General features: G+C 48.4%; 1 protein-coding gene across 1 annotated transcript in view; it reads left to right on the plus strand.

Annotated features, from left to right (window-relative positions):
• The window catches only part of BANF2 (BANF family member 2), a 34827-nt gene that overhangs the window by 7111 nt on the left and 6689 nt on the right, over positions 1-21027 (plus strand). The window contains exons 2-3 of the mRNA XM_069495771.1: positions 2572-2631; positions 19325-19453. Of these exons, the coding sequence (XP_069351872.1) occupies positions 2572-2631; positions 19325-19453 (189 nt within the window). The remainder of the gene's footprint in view (positions 1-2571; positions 2632-19324; positions 19454-21027) is intronic.

The following is a 21027-nucleotide window of genomic DNA, read 5'->3' on the forward strand; positions in this document are numbered from 1 at the left end:
AGGCATAATTTACATGCTTTAAAATTCACACATTTAAGTGTACAGGTTGATGCATTTTAACAGATGCATACACCTGTCTTGTCCCCTAAGAATGATCTGTGGAGGTGACCGGGCAAGCAGCCATTGGGTCCGTTGAGTGCAATTCCAGAATTTCTGTACATACAGCGCCTGATTGGAGGGCTGGGAACTCCAACTTGAAGAATATTTTCTCGCCACACGCAGTGTTTTCACTGGGATTGTACATGTGTTTGGGGGCACTCTAGGAGGGCTGATGATGGTGGTGGTGGGAGGAGAATGTGGGAGGATTGGGGTGGGAACTAAGGCGTGGGGCAGAGGCAATGGAAGAATTGGATTAATCCTGCCACACTGCAGGCACGAGGCTGGGCATCGCACGGTGCTAGGCTCAGCGCCTAGGAAAGCACGTTGGTCCTAACAGGCCGGGAGAGACCCTTAGCAAGCCTTCTCCAAGCATCTGACACTCCCCAAAAGCGTGAGCAAGAGCCATATTTTATATGACACAAGCTCTACCTCCATATTCCTATTTCAGGATTGTTTGGAGAGGTGGAAAGCAGGAGAAATTTGTGTAGCAAATCAGTCTTCTGGGGGTAGCATGCTCAGGCCTCCCTGTGTAGAAGCAAAGGCCTATGGGCCGGGTCACCAAGCCTCCCCGAGTGTATCAGCTCACGTGCTTCCTCAAGGCGTCCTTAATGGTACTGCAGAGGGCAACCAGCAGAACGCCTCCATCTGCCCTGAAACCCGACACTCACCAGTGATTCCCAGAAATTCCAAATTGTACCAAGCCAGTTTATGTCTTCCCGCACCTTTATATGTGAACTTATCAAGGACAAACACCATTCCTTATTCATGGTGTCTTGGTTTAGGTTCCCCCAGAAGCAGATTTTGAGACAAGGATTTGAGTGGAAGTAGTTTATTTGCGGGTTGATCCCAAAAACACAGGTAGTGGGAGGTGGGGCAGGTGAGGGAGCAGCAATATGGGGGGTGTTATAAGCCAGTTACCACTGTGGACACCTAGGGCCAGGTCCCGTGGGGACCTCGGGGAGATGGTGCAGAGCACAGCTCCAAGTTATCCCACCTGAGCAGGGAGGGAGCTGGGGTATTTATCCACCAACTGCTAATGGTCATTGGCTGAGGATATTCCTGGGAAGCTTTAATTCCCGGCACTTGCAGCTGCCCTGCATGGAGGCAGGGTAGGCTCCGACAGCTGGAGAAAGTTCCCCCACACAGAGACGCAGGTGCTGGCATCTGATAGGCCACTTTGTGCAATGAAGGTATAAGGCCAGGAGGCTAAGCCCAGGGCACTGACAGAGTCAGCGGTGCCTCCCCAACACCTGGCTCAGTCCTGGCAAGGAACGGATCCTCCATAAAGCATGTAGGTTGAACCCAGAGAGCTCAGCCAGCTTTGGCCCCAAAGCTACAGCTCCTGTTTGGTCTCCAGCACCCCCTGAATGCTGCCATCAGCTAGCAGTACCATTTTAGGATCAAGCTCCGGACACCAGCATCCTTACATATTCTTGAAGCTTAGTCCCATAACCAGCAGTATCGACATCACCTGGCAACTGGTTGGAAGCATGGATTCTTGGGCCCTACCCCAGCCCTACTGAGTCAGGAGCGCTGGGGGCGGGGCCCAGGAATCTGTATCTTTAGCAAGTCCTCCAGGTGATTCTAATGCACCCTAAAGTTTGAGACCCACTGTTTTAGACTGTAAAATTTGGGGCAGCCCAACAGTTTCCAACGCAGAGCCCTTTGCTCTTTGGTTAGAATGCTTCCCACCCCCAGTCCCATGCACCAGAGGAAAAAGAGGGATAGAACCTCCAGAAGTGTTTTATACTTTGCCCCCTCTTGTGAGTTTTTCTTTTCTTGATGGGCTTATTAAATACAAATTATACCTAATTATCAATTACCAACAATGGAAAGCAGCCCAGCATGTATACTATGGAAGATAACCTAAAAGACATCTGTGTTGGATTTAACTGGGGGGAAGGGGGAAGGGACGGCAGATTTATGTTTCTGTTTGTTTTTCTGAGTCAGTATTTAAATTATTTTGCTTGCCTTGAGGCCACACCTGGTGGGCAGTAGGGAAAGTCAGGGGTGTACCAGCTGAGGGAAAAGCTTCCCTGGAATTTTAAATCAATCATAGAAAATGTGCAGAGTTGGGTACCCTCATAAGTCACTTTGCGTGGGAAAACTGTATACAAGATGGGCTTGGTTTGATCGAGTCGATCTAGGCCGGTGGGGGTAGGAAGAGTAGCAGCAAGTGGCAGCGGGTGGTTTTATGAACTGTCTCCCAGGCTGATGCTGTCTGCATAGTAGGCACCCTGCACTGCTGCCCCAGCTGTGCCAGCTGGGAATGGCACCCAGCTGTGTCCATATCTTCTGGAGGGGCATTGCTCCTGACCTGCCCTGTCCCCTGATGCCAGCAGCCACAGCAGCAGCCCTTCCTGTGAGGCCACCCCAGGAGTGTGACATCACAATGTGGTCCATACAGGATCTTGGGACTGATTTGCCCCTTGGCCCAGGACATAAGCTTGACCTCCTAAGACTGGCCTGCAGTTACAGATCCAGACAACTGAGACCAGCCGCCTGCTCACACTGGCTTATCAGGTGCCCATGGTGAGTATTCAAACTCCCCAAGCACCAACAGCTGGCTGGCCGAGCACCTTGGGGACTCAAACTCGCATAGGATTGGATGGGCCAAACTGGTGGCCAGGGGTGTGCCAGGACAAGCCCAAATCTCTTCCTAGGAAAGCTGACTCACCTGATGCAGGCACCCCTTCCTCCAAGCCTCTTCCGCCGGGCAACCGTCTGCAGCAGGCGGTACTCATCACCTCTGAGGCTCGATTTGCCACCTGAGCCAGCTCCCTGGACAAAGGTCACTTGTGTTATTGATAGACACTCTGGGACAGAGAGACCAGGCTCTCAGATGGCATATTCACTGGAGCATCACTCCCAGCCCTAATCGAGGTCAGAGGCAGCCACTGGCCATAATACACACTTCACAACAGTGTGAGCAGAGTTAGCTTCACAGTGCTGCGAGGGAAGCTGAAGCCCCCTCCCCTCCAAAATGTGTGTGATGGCCCCTCTTTCCTGGAGACCGCCCTCTCGCTCTGGCTGTTTTATTTATTTATTTTTTTAATGTTTTATAGCCCGCTGTACCCAATATTCCCAGGGAGTCTCCCATCCAAGTACTGACCAGGCCCGACCCTGCTAAGCTTCCAAGATCAGCCAAGATAAGGCACATTCAGGGGTGGTATGGCTGTAGACGCACTCTGCCTCTTTTAAAATCCAGTTTCCCATGACCCTCTGGTGTACTAAATCTCTTTCTTCCCTTTTGGGACAGTAAGAGAGCTTTGGGATGGTGACAGGAAGTGGGTAGATGGATTAGAACAACAGGAAAGTAAGCAAAATTGAAGAGGTGGTGGAGATGCGGGCAGAGACCAAAGCCGTCTCCCTAGGAGGATGCTGGCTCCTCCCAGCTGGACCACCAGCAGTAGGTTAAGGGTGGTTGAGGCCCAGGGACCTTCTACAACAAACAGGGGAACCAGCTCAGGGCACAAGGAGGTGGAGCCAGCCTCCCCCTCTGTGGCCTCTTCATATTTTCCCACGGTCTATCCGTCAGCTCCATGCGTCCAGATGGGCCATTGGCCATCTGCGAGTGCCAACAGGTCTACACAGCAGCACACACCTCGCCCGCAGGAGTGGTTTCTACAGGGACCCCACAGTTTCGAGAGGGCTCCTGACTTGACCTGACTGTGTAAGGCAGAAAGGAGGTGGGGGTCAGGGAAATCCTTTACCCTCAGGCTTTGACGTCCTTCCTTTGTCTTATATGTGATGGGTTAAAGTCGATGACCTCCACTTCGCACACGAGAGCCCATGGCACCAGCAGTTTACCAAACATGCTGAGAACGTCCTAGCCCCATCTTAGGCCCCACTGAAAAACAGAAAGAACAGCACAGGGGCCAGTGCTGGAGGGGCCTGTGGTCCTGGACCTGTGTTTGGCTAGGAGGGAGCAAATGCCACACACCTCCCATGTATGGTCACCTGCGCTATTGCTCTGAATCCCAACCTCTGTGAGGCAGGCATTCTAGAGCTCATTTTACAGATACAGAAACAGAGGGCCATGTTCTGTGCTGGGTGCCACATTCGGAGAGAGACATTAACTTGAAATGTGTATTCACATCAACTGTCCCCAGCATTAGAGCGCTCTGAACGTAGCATGGGCAGCTTTGCAAGGCGGTGCGAGTGCCCTGGCCAGCCAGGGGCCTCCGTCAGCACAGCTGGGGACAGGGCTCTTGTGATCAGGTGAGAGCGGGACCAAAAGGTCTTTAATGGTTGTTTCCAAATCCAAGCTTGTAGGTTTCTGGGTCTCCATACCTTGCCCACCCTTCATGCTTGAACCCAGATGGGTCAGGCCGTCTAGAGGGGGCTGCGAACTTTAGGTCTGGTGGGGAGAGCTAGAAGGAAACAGAGATCAGTTGCACCAACCTGCCTCGCCCCAGGTAGGAAACCGGAACCCAGGCTGGTTAAGGGAGTTTTCCAAGGCCATGGGGCCAGTCTTCAGAGTTAACATGTGTTGAACAAAGGAATGGAGGAGTCAGGCCCGAATGCTGACCCGACAGCCTTGTGCCATCTCTCTTCCTCACCTGGCTCCTTCCTGTCCAGAGCGTGACTCAGCCACCAATTTACCGAGCGCCTCCTGCATGCTGCGTGTTCCCAGAGATATTTCACGTGCTCCTCCCCTCGGTCCCTCAGGTGGGTGTCCTCGTTCCCATTTCTCAGATGAGGACGGTTAGGTAACTGCCCCCGAGGTTAGGGTACTTGTGGAGATGTCACAAACACTAAATGACAGAGCAGATCTGGACAACCCCAGGGAGAACTTATGTTTCCCTCTGCTGCCTCTCAACTTGGGTGAGGAAGCATTTTCCTCTCTTATCCTTTCCCGGAGACAAACTGCCCCTCCTGGACTTTGTCCTGGCCGATGTGGGACTCCCTGTGGACCTGCCCAGTTCACTGGCTGGGACTTTAGCTCCGACGGGACAAGATAGGGTGATGTTTCCACACTAACAGATGTTATGCACCGAAGAAGAAAATATGCTAATCGAAATCAGCTTTGGCTAATTGTGGCAATTTCCCTTCTGCGTGTTGCCCTGAAATAGTAGCCACGCTCTGTTCTTTTTTCACATCAGGGAGCCCCAAATTGGCAGTTTAAATGAGGTTGCAAAGAAGTCAGATAAACAGACCTCTTTGCTGCCAGTTACCGTGGATGAGGCCTTGATTGTGCTCTCCGGGTGAGACCCGAATTCAACTGTTTGTGGACTTGGCATCTTGCTGTGGATAATTTAGAACCACTGTTGAGCTGGAAGAGGCTCATGTAACCCTGGAGAAAACTGGAACCTCAAAGGATTTAACGGAGCACCAAAGCCCAAGAGCACACAGTCTGACCTTGAACTCTCTGGTCCTGGTTCACTTCTGATTTGTTCTGTAGCCAGCTCTGGCCAATAGAACTTTCTATATCCGGGCACAGTCATGTGTATGCCCCGTGGAGCCAAGTGGTAATGTCTGCCCCACCCAAGCCACACGGAATGAAGACAGAAAGGGGTGATTCTCCATGGAAAATTAGAAAGGAGAGAGAACGGTTGGGAAGCCAGAAAGTTACCCCAATCGGCCATGAGAGCAGGCACTGGAGTCCTCTTGTGATGGCTGAGAAATTCCAAAGGGCCCACAGCCAACCAGGCCTCCTACCCCCTCGCACGGACTCAGAGGGACTGCGGAACTGGAGATCTTTAGTACCAGAAGAAGCTTGAAAATTAGCCAAGGCAAGTTCCACAGAACACTGGTTCAAAGGATGTTCACTGATGTAACTTAAAAGGCTGGTCAAGGAAGGTTAGGTCAGGTCAGCAGTTCCCTTGCTGCGCAGGACTTGCCAGAGCCTTAAATAAGCCATAGTGCACTGTGAATCCCAAAGAGTGGGGGGAAGATGGGAGGCTATTGTTTGGAAATTAGTAACCTAACTCTGCTCCCCCCATTTTATAGATGAAGCAACTGAGACCAAGAAAGGGAAAGTGATTTGGGGAAGGTCATGCAACTAGTTAGTGCAGAGATTATCCCCAGCTGCTGTGCTGATGACATGCCTCATGCTGTGTAGAAGCATCTTCTTGCACCTCACGGTGGCCCTGGCCCCCAGTGGGTGTGTTCCTTCTGTCTGGAGGTTGTTTGTTTTCCTTTCTTGCACATATCCCTGTATGACAGCTCATGGGCTTCCATGGCACTGCCTCTGTGAGGGCTGACGGGCACCCAGAGTGGCTGACCCCTGCCTGGGACACGCCCCTTGCTGCCACAGACCTGAGGGAACTATTGAAAAGTGCAGAAAGCTCCATGGGTCAGGACTTAGGAAAACACGGCCACCCAACCAGAACGGTGACGCCATCAGTGAGGTTGAAGAGGCTCGAAGCTTGGCTGAAGCTGCGATAGTCAGCACCAGACACTGAGAACGCCAGGCAGGAGGGGCCGGAGGGAAAGTGAAATTCCTGGAGCCAAGCACGCACTTCAAATCCAGGGAGAGATTGTGCGTCAGGGCTGGGGCGTGACATGAGGGCAATCGTTATAACAGCACCATTCTTGAGATGAGACCCTCCTTAGTCCTGACACTACATATAAGCTCTGAGCCACTCAATGACCCAGCATAGGCATTGTCATGACCCACATATATCAAGAGGAGAAAAGCAGCCATTGGTTAATTGGCTGAACTCACGGGTATTAGCTAAACATGAAAGAATGAAGCTCTGGCTTGAATACATTGTGCAAGACTATGAACTTGGGCAGGTTATTAAACTCTCTAAGCCTCTCTTTCCTCGTCTGGCAAATGGGGCTAAAATGAGTTCCTGTCTCATAGCTTTGTCCTGAGGATTAAATAAGACAATATCTGTGAAGTAGCAAAGTGCTCAGCCCATCCATAGTAAGGTGGCAGGGATGAAGAGGTAGGATCTGGTCCAGGTGTCCCGCAAATAAGGGGCAAAGCCAAGAGCAAACACAGGTCCAGCCATGCCCTGGCTTGGCTTCTCCTGCCCCTGCAATGCCACTCAGAGAGAAATAGCATTGAAGGTGCCCACGGCAGCAGCTCAGAGCACTGAATGGCATGGAGGGCTTTCTTGAGTCTTCTCTGTAAAGGAGGAGGGGTAGCATGTGTGTGTCTTTGGTCATTTCCAGGTGACTCTACCCAAAGTCCATGCAGAGAAGTAGATACTGTGAGCAGAGTGGGGTGTGTGTAGCTGACATCTAAATGTCACCAGCACTCACAGGCTAACCAGAGGGAAGAGACTGGGGCCCATACCCTAGCATTTTCAAACAGGTTCGCAAACACCAGGGGTGCTTTTGAGATGAAAATCCAGGCCGGGATTTAAGGGAAGATGCTGGGAGTAATGTCTGGCCACTGGGTGGGAAGGTGGAAGCACGGTAGAGGTAAGAATGGTGGCACATGTTTGTAGATCTTCTTCCGGGAAGGTCAGAAGGTGTCCCAAGGAAACCACACCCAAGAGGAAGGTTTCCTAAGAGTTGAAACTTGACTACAGGGGCTCCCAACCTGAGGTACCTGGTCCACAACACCCTAAAATATGATGTCAAATTATATTTATATGTGCAAGCAGGCATTTTTCTGGAAGAAAGGTCTATAGCAGGAGAGGCAGGCAAACTGGTAGCATGGCTTTGTTTTGTTGGGTCCACATAGTATTATGAATATTTGAATTATTGCCCAGCATTAAAAAATTGGGAACCCGTACATAAAAATATAAATTTAGGGCTTCTCTTGAAAAAACTCACAGCATCTAGTCACCTGGGACCCACATTCCAGAGAGGGGGCTACCTCCTTTAGATGGGGTGTAGGACCCCGATAAACCACAGTCCACTTTTGTAACAATCCCCAGTGGATGTCAAATGTCAGTCCTAGTTTATCATTGCCCTTGCACTGTTTTTCCTCACTGATTATTTTTCACTTAAAATGAAAAAAAAAAAAAAAATGGCTTTTGTAACCCCTGATCTGAACTTTCAATAGATGCTCAAAGCGTCCCTAATTTTAAAAAGGTCATTGAAACTTATCTTTTGATGGCTACAAAACACCAAAAGGTATCCAGATATTACTGCAACTCCTTCCTATACTTTCTGCAAGATACTGCTCAGATGATAATGCAATCAACAAAAGCAATGACAATCTTTGGGAAATCCTTTCTTTCTGACCTTGAGAATTTGGCTTTGAATGAGACAAATCAGAAAGGCAGAACTCTCTTGCTGAGCCCCCCTTTCTGAAGCCAGAGCCAACAAGTCTAGTGATTTCTTTTTGAAAGGATCTTAAGTAGGTCTTTGCATTTGGGACGATCAGGCAAGTCACTTAGAGCCGATTCTGAATTGAGACTCACAGACGCACATGCCTACACCCTCACAGGCCTCTAGAGACATGAGGAACTCGATGGCTGGAGGGTCCTTGGAAGGCACTGGAACCACTGTGCTTGGCCCAGAAGACAAGGGCAGGGTGCACAAAGCGTGAGAACAGAGGAATAAAGGAAACTTAACTCTTGGGCGAGCCATTCTCTCTGGCAAAGAACAGGAGGAAAACATCAGGCACACGGACCTAAATGAAAGCAATGCCTAAAATGCAGCACAGCTCCACCTATGCCACAAGACGTCCCCTGGCTGACAGCCGACTGCTGCAGCCCCTGTTTGTATTTGCACCTAAGTAGAGAAATTCAGTCTGGAGCTAGAAGGAGAGAAAACAATCACCCAGAAATCCAGTGGAAACCTTGCTTAGAGCCTCAGTGATTGAGGACACAGACATTAGCCTGAGGCACACTTCGGGTTGAGGCCAGGCAATGACACAGGTCACTTAATGTGTCTTATCTGTGAAATGGGGATAATAATAGAACACATGTCATCACGTGATGGGTGGATTAAATGAGATAATACTTGTGAAGAGCTTAGCACAGTGCTCGGTAAGCCTGAATAAGCTTGCAGGTTGGGTCCCTGACCCTGAGAATCTAATTTAAGTGCAAGTCGCTGATTTGAAAAGGGATCCAGGTCACATAAGTAAGGGAGTGAGGAAGGGAGACAGCGAAGGGAAGACAGCCCTGAGCAGGTTACTGCCACGAGCAATGGAGGCTCCATCCCACTGGGGACATCTGGAAGATGATGGGGGACACGCCCCAGAGCCCTCCCACCTGAGGGGCGGGGGCCTGGATACTTACCCACCTACCCACATCGTCCCGGCCGGGGGCTGCTTCCAGGGGTCCCATCCCAGCACTCCAACCTTGACCGCTCACCCACTTGCAGGGAAGAGAGCCACAGGCTCTTGCCGTGGGAACCATGAGCCCTGGGGAGACATGGGCAGGGCAGGGACAGCAGCTGCTGAAATTGTCCTTATTGCTCTGATTCCTGGAGAGGAAAGAGCTGGGCTTTGGGGCTGCCCAAACCTCAGCTTACAGCCTGTCACTGCCTTTTACTAGGCAGGCGACCCTCTTTGCCTCTCTGGGTCTCAGTTTCCACATCTCTAAAAACAGGAACAATTCTCCAGTGTTGCAAAATTAATTCTGAGGACTAAGTGTGACAATAGCCATAAAGAGGCAGGCATGTATTAATAGTAGGTGCTCAACCAGCGTGAACCCTCACTTGGCCAGCGTGATTTGGCTTCATTTCTCCCGAGATCCATACTCTGTCTTTGGTCCCATGGTGAGCCCAGGCTGGCACCAGACCTTCTTTCCACGTGAGCAGGTACAAGCTGATGGTCAAACTAGCGTTTGCCTCTGAGGTGACTTCTGAGTGGCATGTTGTCCTGCCGGGACAATCTCCCTGGCTGCATGTGATCATTCAGCTTCTCCTTCAGCTTTGAGCCTCATCCGTCTGTGGCTCTCATCAGATCCAGAGAGGGAGGAACAAGTGGCTGGCCCAACAGAGGCTGAGTGGGAGCGAAATCCCAGCAGGAAGAAACCCTGGCCCTGCAGCTCGCAGGCAGCCCAGGGTTGGGAGCGTGTGCTGGTCCGGGGCCTTCCGCCGAATCAGGCAACATGGGAGGGGGTTGCCAGATGAAACCAGGGTGCCCAGTGACATGTACATTTCAGATAAACTGGAGTTTCAGGGAATTCAGATTAAAAATAATTTTAGAAAAGCAATATGGTGTCTATTCTGTATATTACAGACATTCCTAGTAGAGCCTGGCTTAGCACCCTGTAAACAAACCCATTAATATTCCTGTGGCGAAATGTATAAATATTCACACTAAGTGGGATAATAAAGATTATAAATAGCCTCGTGTCAGTTCAGGCCAGGGCTTGCTGCCAAATTAAGTCCCTCCCCTGCCCTGCTCCCCAAAAAGAACTTCTGGATTTCAGAGCTTTTTGAATTTGAAAATGGTAGAATAGGGACCTGTATGAATTCTGGACCATTTAAAGACTGTAAATGAACAGAGAGACAAAATGTTGGAAGGAACCAGAATGATGAGCCCCAGCTAATTCAATGCTGATTTTATAAATACGAAATGGAGGTGACTTGCCCAGGGTCACTCAGCTGATCGTGGGCAGAGCTGGGATCAGACTCGGGTCTCTTAACCCCAACCCAGCTCCTCCAGCAGGATTTCGCAGGAGCCTTCAGACCCAGATTGTGAGTGAGTAGAGTCGAGTCCATGAAGTCGACCTGCCCTCTCCCTCCTAGTTCCCTGAAGAGGTGAGCCCTTGCCTTGGGGAATGCCCCGCCTACAGCCAGTACACCCTGAGTGGTGTGTCCTGCCATGGGATGGTTAAGTTTTCTCCAGGAGAGGCATCTGCAGACGGCCTTGTCCTGTGGCTTCATAGACTTACTTAACTCAAGGCCTTGCATACAGACAGTGCTCAGCGAAAGTCTCAGGAATCATTGAATTTACTTGGTTATTCATCACTTGTAGGCCCATCAAGAGAAAGATCTTCCATTAAATGGTAACATGCAAGAGAGACATCAAGGAGCAGCGAAATCAAAGATCTTGTTCCCATTGTAGAATTGGAGCTAAGGGCAAGGAAGGCAAATATTACCTTGATTTTTGAATGATGAGTATTAACAGTCATCGGAAAATGATTTCTTCCATTCCTGGTGCCTAATCCATGGGACCGATCCGACTCTCTGGATGGAATGGGAACGCTTTTGTGCCTAGCGTAGTGCTTGGTGTGTGATAGGTGCTCCATAAACACTTGCTGAATGAGTAAGTGAATACGTGAATATTGGGGGTCTATTAATTAGGACTCTTTGTTACAAATGACACAATCCCAACTTAAACAGAATTAAGCAGAAATGCTTATTTTGTTTATTGTGCCTGACACAATGGAAAAGTCCAAGGGTAGATGCCTTCAGGCATGGCTAGATCCAGGCCTGCACATGATTACTGGGGAATCTGTCCCTTTCCTTCTCTCAGAGCTTCTGTCTCTGGTGGGCTCCTCAAAGGTGGTGGCAAAGACGGCAAGGAGCAGCCTCAGGTCCCACCAGCTGAGCAATCCTCATGGAGAAAGTAACTCGGGGAGCAGGGTGAACCCTGAAAAGTAGCTCCTGAGCTGACTTTACAAAATGGAACCCTTTGGAAGTTCTCGAGGCTATGAACTTCCACCCAAAGAGGAAGGCATTTCTCCTTCTAATGTATGAGCGCAGCCTTACACAGTCTCCTCCAATCCTTAACTGCTTAAGGGGGAGAGGGCTCCTCAGAGTCAGACCCCAATGTCAAAGGAAGGTGTTACCACCTTATTATCTTATTTCATTTCTTTTTAGAGACGGCCTCATTCTGTCACGCAGGCTGGAGTGCAGTGGTGGAATCCTAGCTTACTGTAACCTCAAACTCCTGAGCTCAAGTGATCCTTCTGCCTCAGCCTCCCAAGTAGCTGGGACTACAGGTGTGGACCACCATACCTGGCTAAGTTTTTGTTTTTTTTTAAGTTTTAAAAAAATTAAAAATATATTTTTCATAGAGATGGGGTCTCTACAAAACACTACAACCCTGTAGTGTTTTGAGGGCATGGGGTGGATCTTGAGTCTTCCCATAAATCTGCTTGGTTTAGGAAATATTTATATTCTACGTATCTTTGAGGCTTTCACTATATAGTAGAGCAGCTTTTAATAAAGGGAGGGAGTACTTTGAGTTCATGAATTCAGTTTTAAAGTAAAGGTCGAAAGAGAAAATGAAGGCATTGAGCAAAAGAACCAAATATGACTATGAAGTGAAGGAGGAGTTAATCCACGCTGGTTTCTCTACACAGTCATGATATGTAGGGCAAAGCTTCCTAGTAGGTGGAATGAAAAGGGAAATAGAATGTTTACTAATTCTTTTTATCATAAAGGTAGAAATATACCAATTTTGAAAGGTACATTTTTTTCTTGGCATTAAATTACAAAAGAAATATGTGGGATACTTCTATAGAACAAAATGTGGGTAGAGGCATTCTCAACAATGTTCCCACAGATGCAGGTTTCCCCCCGAAGTATTCCCTGTCACTACCTACTTTCAATGATAGGTAAGGACAAAACATGCAATTTAGATATTAACAGCTCAGTTCCCTGGGGTAGGCAAGACCGTATGTGCCCAAATATAAAGCAAACATGAGAACAAGATAATCCCTCATTTTCCCAGCAAGAAAACTTCCCCAAAATGCCTTTTTGCCATTTGAATATATAAGTTTTTAGGGACATAGATAAAATAACCTTATATATACACCGTTTGATTTCATAATTTAATTACACACACGTCAAATCACATGTTATATAAAATAATATATTTAGAAATATACCACTTTTAAAATTCACCTTTCAAGAAAACAATAGTACTTGAATGAGAGTCATTTTTTGTGTCATCTTGTACAGTTGTCAGGGTAACAACTTCACTTCCAGCCAACGGTGGTTGTTGAGAGATGTCACTTTTTGATTTTGTGTATAATGTCCCCACTGGAAATTGCATCCCAAGCCCCAAATACCCGTCTATGTGGCTATGCATTAGAGCAGCCCCCACCCCATTTATCTGATAGGGGCGGATTTGTGATCCCCTCCTCATAAAGGCGTGTCATAAAGCTTTTCAAAATGACCTTTAAAGGATGTCACACATTTGCAACTGGGAGGTCATTCCTTTGGGAATCCAGATTAAATTCCATTGACTCCTTTATTCCTTATTTAAACAGGTGGCTCTCAAAGCATCTAAAACGAGAAGGGATTGAAGTCATTTCCTGCCAGTGTGTCCTCCTCAGACAGGACTTTGCGGTTCAAAATAAAGTACCGTCATTGAGAGAACTCCCTGTAAAACAAGAACTTTCGCAGGGTGGGATTATGTTGGGGCATCTGCCTAGTTCTGTCACACGGTGGCTGAGGGCTCACCGTGACATAACACGGCCAGCCCTGCGGCTCACTCAGCACATGTCACCCGCCTTAGGAGAGGGGGTCCCTCCCTGGGAGACAGACAGCGACTGGGCCTCGGTTCTTATGGGTGAACTGAGGCGTTAGGCTAGATTAGAGAGGGGTTTTGGGGAGTCCCTGGGGGCCATGGACATGGCTCCGTGTGTCTAGGGGGCTCTCTGGTGCTCTCCCCCCATTCCCAAGTAAACAGAGTCATTCTGCTTTGATCTATTTTATATAAAGGGATTCCAGGTAAAGCTTCCTTTGAAGTAAAGATCCCTTTTTTAATTTTAAAAAAAGGGAGCAGGTTGTTATTGAGTCCTGCCTGCTCTGAAGTTCTCTGATTTCAAAGTCATCAGGGTCATGGTTAAGTCTTCCTATTGATGGTTAATGAGGACACGGTGCGCCCGGTGATTCGGGGAGGGGGGCTGGACGCTGCCTGGGAGCTGCGAGCATGGGCCACACGGCTGCGCAGACGCTGCAGACTCCACTGTAAAGTGCCTCTTAGCTGGGACCCCATCATCCCAGCAAATCATGCTGGAACCATTTAGGGAATTTTAAAAAACTCTGAAGGAGGGACCCAAGCATCAGTAATTTGTAAATCTCCCCATGTGAGTCTAATGTGCTGTCAAGTTTAAGAATAAGTGGCATTGGGCCGGGCACGGTGGCTCACACCTGTAATCCTAGCACTCTGGGAGGCCAAAGTGGCAGGATCACTTGGGGTCAGGAGTTCGAGACCAGCCTGAGGAAGAGTGAGACTCCCATCTCTACTAAAAATAGAAAAAAAAAAAAAAATTAGCCAGGTGTGGTGGGAAGAACCTGTAGTCCCAGCTACTCGGGAGGCTGAGGCAGGAGGATCGCTTAAGCCCAGGAGTTTGAGGTTGCTGTGAGCTAGGCTGATGCCAGGGCACTCTAGCCTGGGCAACAGAGCAAGACTCTGTCTCAAAAAAAAAAAAAAAAAGAATAAATGGCATTGGTACAGTGGTTCAGAAAACAATATGGTGATTCCTCAAAAAATTAAAGATAGAATTACCATATGATCCAGCAATTTCACTTCTGGGTATGTATCCAAAAGAATTGAATGTAAGATTTTGAAAAGATATTTGTGCACCCACATTCAAAGCAACATGGTTCACAATAGCCAGAAGGTAGAGGCAACCCAACTGTCCACAGATAGATGAAGAAGAAGAAATGTGGTATGCACAGTAGAAATACTATTCAGCCTTGAAAAGGAAGCAAACGCTGAGATATGCTACAACAGGGATGAACCCTGAGAACATTATGCTAAATGAAACAAGCCAGACAGACAAGGACCAATATTATATGACCCCACTTACATGAGGTACCCAGACTAGTTGAAGTCACAGAGACAGAAAGTAAACCGTGGTTGCTGGGGGTAGAGGGAGGGAAGAACGAAGAGGTAGTGTTTAATGGTTATGGAGTTTCAGTTGTGCAAGATGAAAAGAGTTCCAGAGATTGGTTGCACCATGATGTGAATATACTTAACACTACTGAATCGTTCACTTAAAAATGGTTAAGAAGGTATATTTTATGCTATCAGTGGCATCACGTGATGGCTTGCTAGTCCAGGTGTGATCTGTGGGCCAATCAAATCAGCATCTCCTCGGAGCTGGTCAGAAATGCAGCATCCGAGGCCCAGCACAGACCTGCTGAATCAGAACCTGCATTTTGTAACAGGAGCCTCCCGGGTGGTTCGTGCACACACTAAACTTCAAGAAGGGCGAGTTGTAACGCACTGAATATTACACCAGGGTTTAGAAGACATAGCAGACACTGTTTGCCTCCCCAGCATCCATTTCCTCTCTTTCTTCCTCACTTCTTACAGAATCCAGTGTTCTCTGAGCAGCCTCGTGCTTCAGGGAGGCCCACAGTGGTCCCAGTCCCCTGGCCACACCTGGTTTGGTTCTGGCCAATGAGACCAAAAGATGTTCTGCTGGACAGTTTCTGGGAAAGGTTGCCTGCCCTTAAGCACACCCCAAGAAGAAATGGCCTCTCCTTCCCTTGGAGGTTTTCATATTGGGATGGAATCTGAGCAAATTCTGTAGGTTTCCTGAGACCTCAGGGGCAGATAGCCTAGTCCTTGATAACACAGAGCCACTGACTGATAAAATCCTGGATCCACCTCATTAGAGGATTTCTGGTTCTGCAAGATTGGAAATGTGTTTATTGTTTAAGACCATGCGAGACAGGATTTTCTATTACTTATAGCCCAGAGTTTCTCAACCTTGACACTATTGACACTCGGGGCTGGATAATTCTTTGTTATGGGGACTGTCTTGTGTCTTGTGCAGCATCCCTGGCCTCTACCCACTGGATGCCAATAGCTTTTCCCACTCCCCCAGTTGTGACAACTAAAAATGTCTCCAAACACTGCCAAATGTTCCTGAGGAGGCCAAATCTCCCCCAGTTGAGAACCGCTGTTGCAGCCAAAGGGATCCTAAAGAATGCAAAGACCTTTTGTTCTGATCCCTGGAGGCCTTAGGAGGGTAAAAACCACTCCAGAGGTGTTTCAAAGATCAAAGTGAGATCAGGTGTGTGAGAAAAGCAAACACACACACAAGGTGTCGCTAATCATTACCTGTCTTTGATGCCATTAGTGCATTGATAACAATGTTGTAGTTTCCAGTTACTCTTCGAAGATTTAGCAGGCACAGCTGTTTAACTTAACAGATGGCCAGCAGGGATAGTGGATGGAATTTTCCGTCAGCAAAGTTTATGTGGCTCCTGAGACTTTCAGGCTTTTCCTCACTCAGAAATTCTAGACTCTTAACCAGCCCAGCCCTGAGCTGGCCACCAATCCCAATTCATTGTCCCACGAAGCCATGGGCTCTGCGGAGTTCACCTGTTAATGCTGGTGTACAACACCATTTTGTATTATGACCTGGAGGAGAATAGGGAGGTGGGGACAGGAGCAGGGACAGGTTCTGTCACAGGGAGACATGGATGCATTTGATCCTTCATGTCATCAAATGCTTACCATGTGCCAGGCACAGTACTAGGCACTGGGGCTGGGCTTGGGTGGGGAACAAAGGCTATTTGGAGGCAGCTGCAGCCCTTGGGGGCCTCACAAGCTACTGGGAAATGTGTAGTGAACTTTGGGTTTCTCTTCTAACACGTTCCCATATTAGAGTACAGGGTTGTCCCCTCTCCCCACCCCTGTAGCCCATGAGCTTTTAGGGCAACTGAACTCCCTTGCTGAACCCAGAGGTAGAACACACGTGTCAGACCACTGTTGTTTTAGGGGCTGGAATGTTACAATTTGGACCAGAGAAGGGGGCCTCTAGGGAAAGACAGCTCAGTGTTCTTTTGAAGGAGGGGCTGTGGCTTGCAAAAGCAATACCAGCCCCTGCTACAGCCCACTTATTTCCACAAAGAGTTCAGCTGAGGACAGAGCCGATACAAAAAGGAAGGCTGAGTCAAGAGAGCTGCCAGGAAATCAAGCTGGAGCCTTGATCAAACCACACCTGATCTACCTCTGGACTTTCTGGTACCACGTGCTAAATAAAACCTCCTGATTGTATAAGCTGATTTAAACTGGATTTTCTGTTACTTGTATCATAAACTGTCCAAACTGAAACAGACTTTGGTACCAGGAAGGGGATGCTACAATGAACAAACCTTAAATGTGGATGGGCTAAGAAGAGACGTTCAGGCACATAGTAGCAAGGTTGTCTGTATCAAACTAGAATGATGGCGATCCTTGTTCAGCAAAATGGCCGTTTACACCAGGATACAGACCTTGTGTTTATGGAGACCGTGACATTTGGACATCTTCTAGAAAATATTCAGGATGTTGCCTACCTCTGGCAGTCTTCATTAAGGTCCTAAAAGACCCAGCTTTAAGGGGAAGGTGGCCCATTTGAAGGTGGAGAGGGCTGAAAACACAGCTTTGCTAAGTGAGGTCCTTTCTGCCCGTGGCCTGCAATCTAAAGTGACAGAAACTGATAAGCAAGTCCTGCTGGGTTGCAGTAGCTGATTTTTCTGGCTAAAGTTAGAGCACAGGCAACAAGTGGGTGACTTAGCAAGAGAAAAGATTGGAGCCTTGGCAAAACATTATCCCCAATTCCCAGGTCTCACCCAAGCTTCTTGTCTTAAGGACGCCAAGCTTGGTAAAGGGGACTGTTGACTTGTTGTGAAGATGCAGCTGGGATAGAGCTGAGGGGCAGGGAACAAGTGTGAGGTGCCACCCCACTTCAGAGATGAACGAAGATGCCTCTAATCTGAGGGGCAGGGCAGTGGGCAAGGCACAGAGGCCAGTCGCCAGCTCAAGGATTCTGGCCTGAGATGATCTCCAGCTCTGTTCAGCCCATGGACTTGAATAGAAGAGACACATTAAATTCTTAAGGGAGTTGCTAAGGATCGTGTCCACTGTGGCCTGAGATTGCCCATCCCTCAGGACAATCCCTGAACTCGTACCCACAAGAAGTGGGGTGCTAAAACAGTGACTCCCCTGGGAAGGCATCGACCCTATGTGCACTCACATGTTAACCAGGCAGAGGACAAGGGAGATACACCCAAACCCAGAACTGGGGGTGCCATATTGCCTGATCGGGGACCTCGCTTCACCACCAGGGGAGGGAGTCCTCAATGTTTCCCTCGGGCGAGATATTGTGTGTACTGTTGACGAGTGAGTTGAATGTGTTTCCCATTCTCCTCTTCTCCAAATGGAAATTCTATTGCATATGTCCTTGCCTGTTTTCTTTCCAGCATTGCTGGCTACGTGGATGGTGTGAACTGCAGAATCTAGTTCATTGGTCATCAGACCATGAGTAGCTATCTCCAGACATGATGGAGAGTATGCTGCATCTCCCAAAAAATATGACCTTGACTCTGGATCCAGGAACTGGATGAATCACAGGATTGCTTTGGGGGATGGGGATGAGTCTATTTTAGCCAAGAATGGGTATTTCTAATGATTATGGGAGGGAAGAAGAGTGTATGGATGTGAGTAGCCAAAGAGGTGAACTGTAGTGGGACGTTAAGGTTATTGCTTTCACACTCCCCTCCCCTTCTCTGGATAGTAATCCTGAATTTGTTCAGGCAACTATACCTGAACTCACAGCTTGTGTGGTTTAGAGAAAGCTAACTCGACTTCCAGATCTAGGACCAGGACTTAACGGCTGACACTGAGCTCACACTGGTGATGCGGTGCAGATTGTGAGGCCAGGAGGAGACATCTGCTTGGAACTTCTGAGAGACCAGTTCTCTCTTTCTTCCTTATTTTGGGCCATACAAGTGCTGGACCAGCCATCTTACTGCCATCTCACCAACCAAGACCAAAGCCAACACAAGGAGAGAAAGCTGGAAGAACCCCCTGGGAAGTGGAGCTGTGAGCCTGATTGCGCCAGCCCCACCCTTCCCCTGGGCTTTGGAGCCATAGAATGTCTTCTTTACTGTGAAAGGAGCCTTGTGGAAGAGTTGTCTGTTACTTGCAACAATCAACTGTTATAGAGTGTGATGAACACTCAAATAAAAATAGGACAAAAGTATTGAGTGGTTAGGAGAGAAGGTAGGATAATTAGCTTAGAGAAGCAAGCTGTTGCTTTAAGCATTTAGGGTGGGAAAAGTTGGAAAGGAACCCGCTGCAGCTCTTAACATGCTTAATGTTAAGAGCTGCAGCAGGTTAACTTAATGTTAACTTAGTGTTGACTTAATGTGATTTATTTGACCTGCCTGTGGCCATGATTATACTTCTCTTTGTCCGTCCAGGTGGGGATGGATGTGTCAAGGCCTTCTGTGCAGGGCCGTGCACCCGGCATTTAACAGTCCCCGGGAAATGCTGTGTGATGGGAGGGATTCTGCCATCTGTTGCCCTGGTCCCTCGGTGCGCTGAGGGGGTTCCCCAAAGTCCACTCACACTGTGAGCAGTCAGACACCTGCTAATCCTTTTTCTTCCCCACTGCTGTTGCAGGAGGTGGATCACATGTCCCCCAGGCTGAGAGCCTTCCTCTCTGAACCCATCGGAGAAAAAGATGTCTGCTGGGTGGATGGGGTCAGCCATGAGCTTGCAATCAATTTGGTCACCAAAGGTTTCAACAAGGTAATTTGTTTTTTCTTACGTTTCCAACTTCTCTTCCCCCAGTCCTGCCAGATGGCAGCTCGGGCCACGTGTCCCTGTGAAGGGCCATCAGAGAGCAAAGCTGCCACTTGGCAGGGTGCCACATGCTTCCATGCTACTGACCTCACGTGCTTGGGCAGCCTCAAGGGCCCGCAAATGATGGGCAAATAAAATCGCCTCGGCTTAGAGCAGCTGGGCTGGGCATGATTCGCTTGGTGTTCAGACACTCAGGGGTCGACAGAAGTGGGCCAGCCACCAGAGTCTGGGGCACAGCTGTCAGGATGGATGATGTGGGTGCATCCCCACCCCCACGAAGGGACACATGGAATCTTGCTTGCCCACATCTGGGCACCAGCCTGGCAATGGCAGGTGGAGAAACAGCAGCCTGGGGTCTACACCAGAGTGAGGGGATGTGAGTTATTCTAGGATGTCATTCCCAAAGAGTGGCCTCAAGGATATGCCATGGAATCTGCACATTTTTTTAGAGAAGTAAATAATTTATTTTTATGGGGTTGTTTAAAAGCTGCTTAGGACCTCAGGAGAGAATGGGAGACAGTCTCAAAGAGCAGCCACAGGCAATGGGCACAGACACAGGAGGCTGGGAACTCACGCCGAGCGCCGCGCACCCAGTCAGGACGGGCACCGACTAGAGCCATTGCTCTTAATTCCCCTCAGCTTTCCAAGTCCGTCTACACCACCAGGCGGAAACACCCAAAGAGGCTGGCAACTGCTGCACGCATGGCTGGTGATAAGTTTGGTTTGCACCTGAATCTGAACTTCTGGACCTGTGGTTTTCTGACTGACTTGCTGTTCCGCACCAGTTGTTAACTATTCTGAATGTCACCCCAATTGACCAGCCAATTTAACATCCGATAGGTGGTATTGTCAGGAACTGGAGCTCCACAATTGAGGTAGATGTGATTCTTTCCTCCCAGATAAAGGAGATAGCGCTATTCCCTAGGGGAGACATTTCAAATTAAAAATTCTTTTTTAAAATAAATGGCTGTTCCTTTTACTTTTCTATTGTGATGTTGCATACATAGGGGAATGTGCATTGACATGAAGGCTTCAGCGCAGTGAGTTTTTACATATATGTACATCCATGTACCCACCACCCAGATCCCACCATCGGACTCCTCTAACATTCCAGGTGGTTCCCTTGTGCCTCTTGCCGGGCAGTGCCATCCCCTGTCCCCAGAGGTAACCACTGAAATTCTGACATTGAACACCGTCGATTTAACGTTTCCATAATTGAGGGGATTTGTTGTTGTTAACTATGATCATCATTTAAAAAATATTTTTATTAAGGTATAATTTACATATAGTAAATTTCACCTGTTTTAGCACACAGTTGTACAAATTTTGACAAATGCATACAGTCATATAGCCACTACCACAATCAAGACGTAGAATAATCTAATTTATGCAAAATATTCATTTCCTTGTGCTTCTTCAAATTCACCATCCTTAGTCCCTGGCAACCACTGATTTATTTTCTGTCCTTGTAGTTTTGCCTTTTCCAGCTTAACTCTGTGTGTGTGTGTGTGTGTGTGTTT

The sequence above is a fragment of the Eulemur rufifrons genome, chromosome 20, assembly GCF_041146395.1.
Source record: "Eulemur rufifrons isolate Redbay chromosome 20, OSU_ERuf_1, whole genome shotgun sequence".
NCBI lineage: Eukaryota > Metazoa > Chordata > Mammalia > Primates > Lemuridae > Eulemur > Eulemur rufifrons.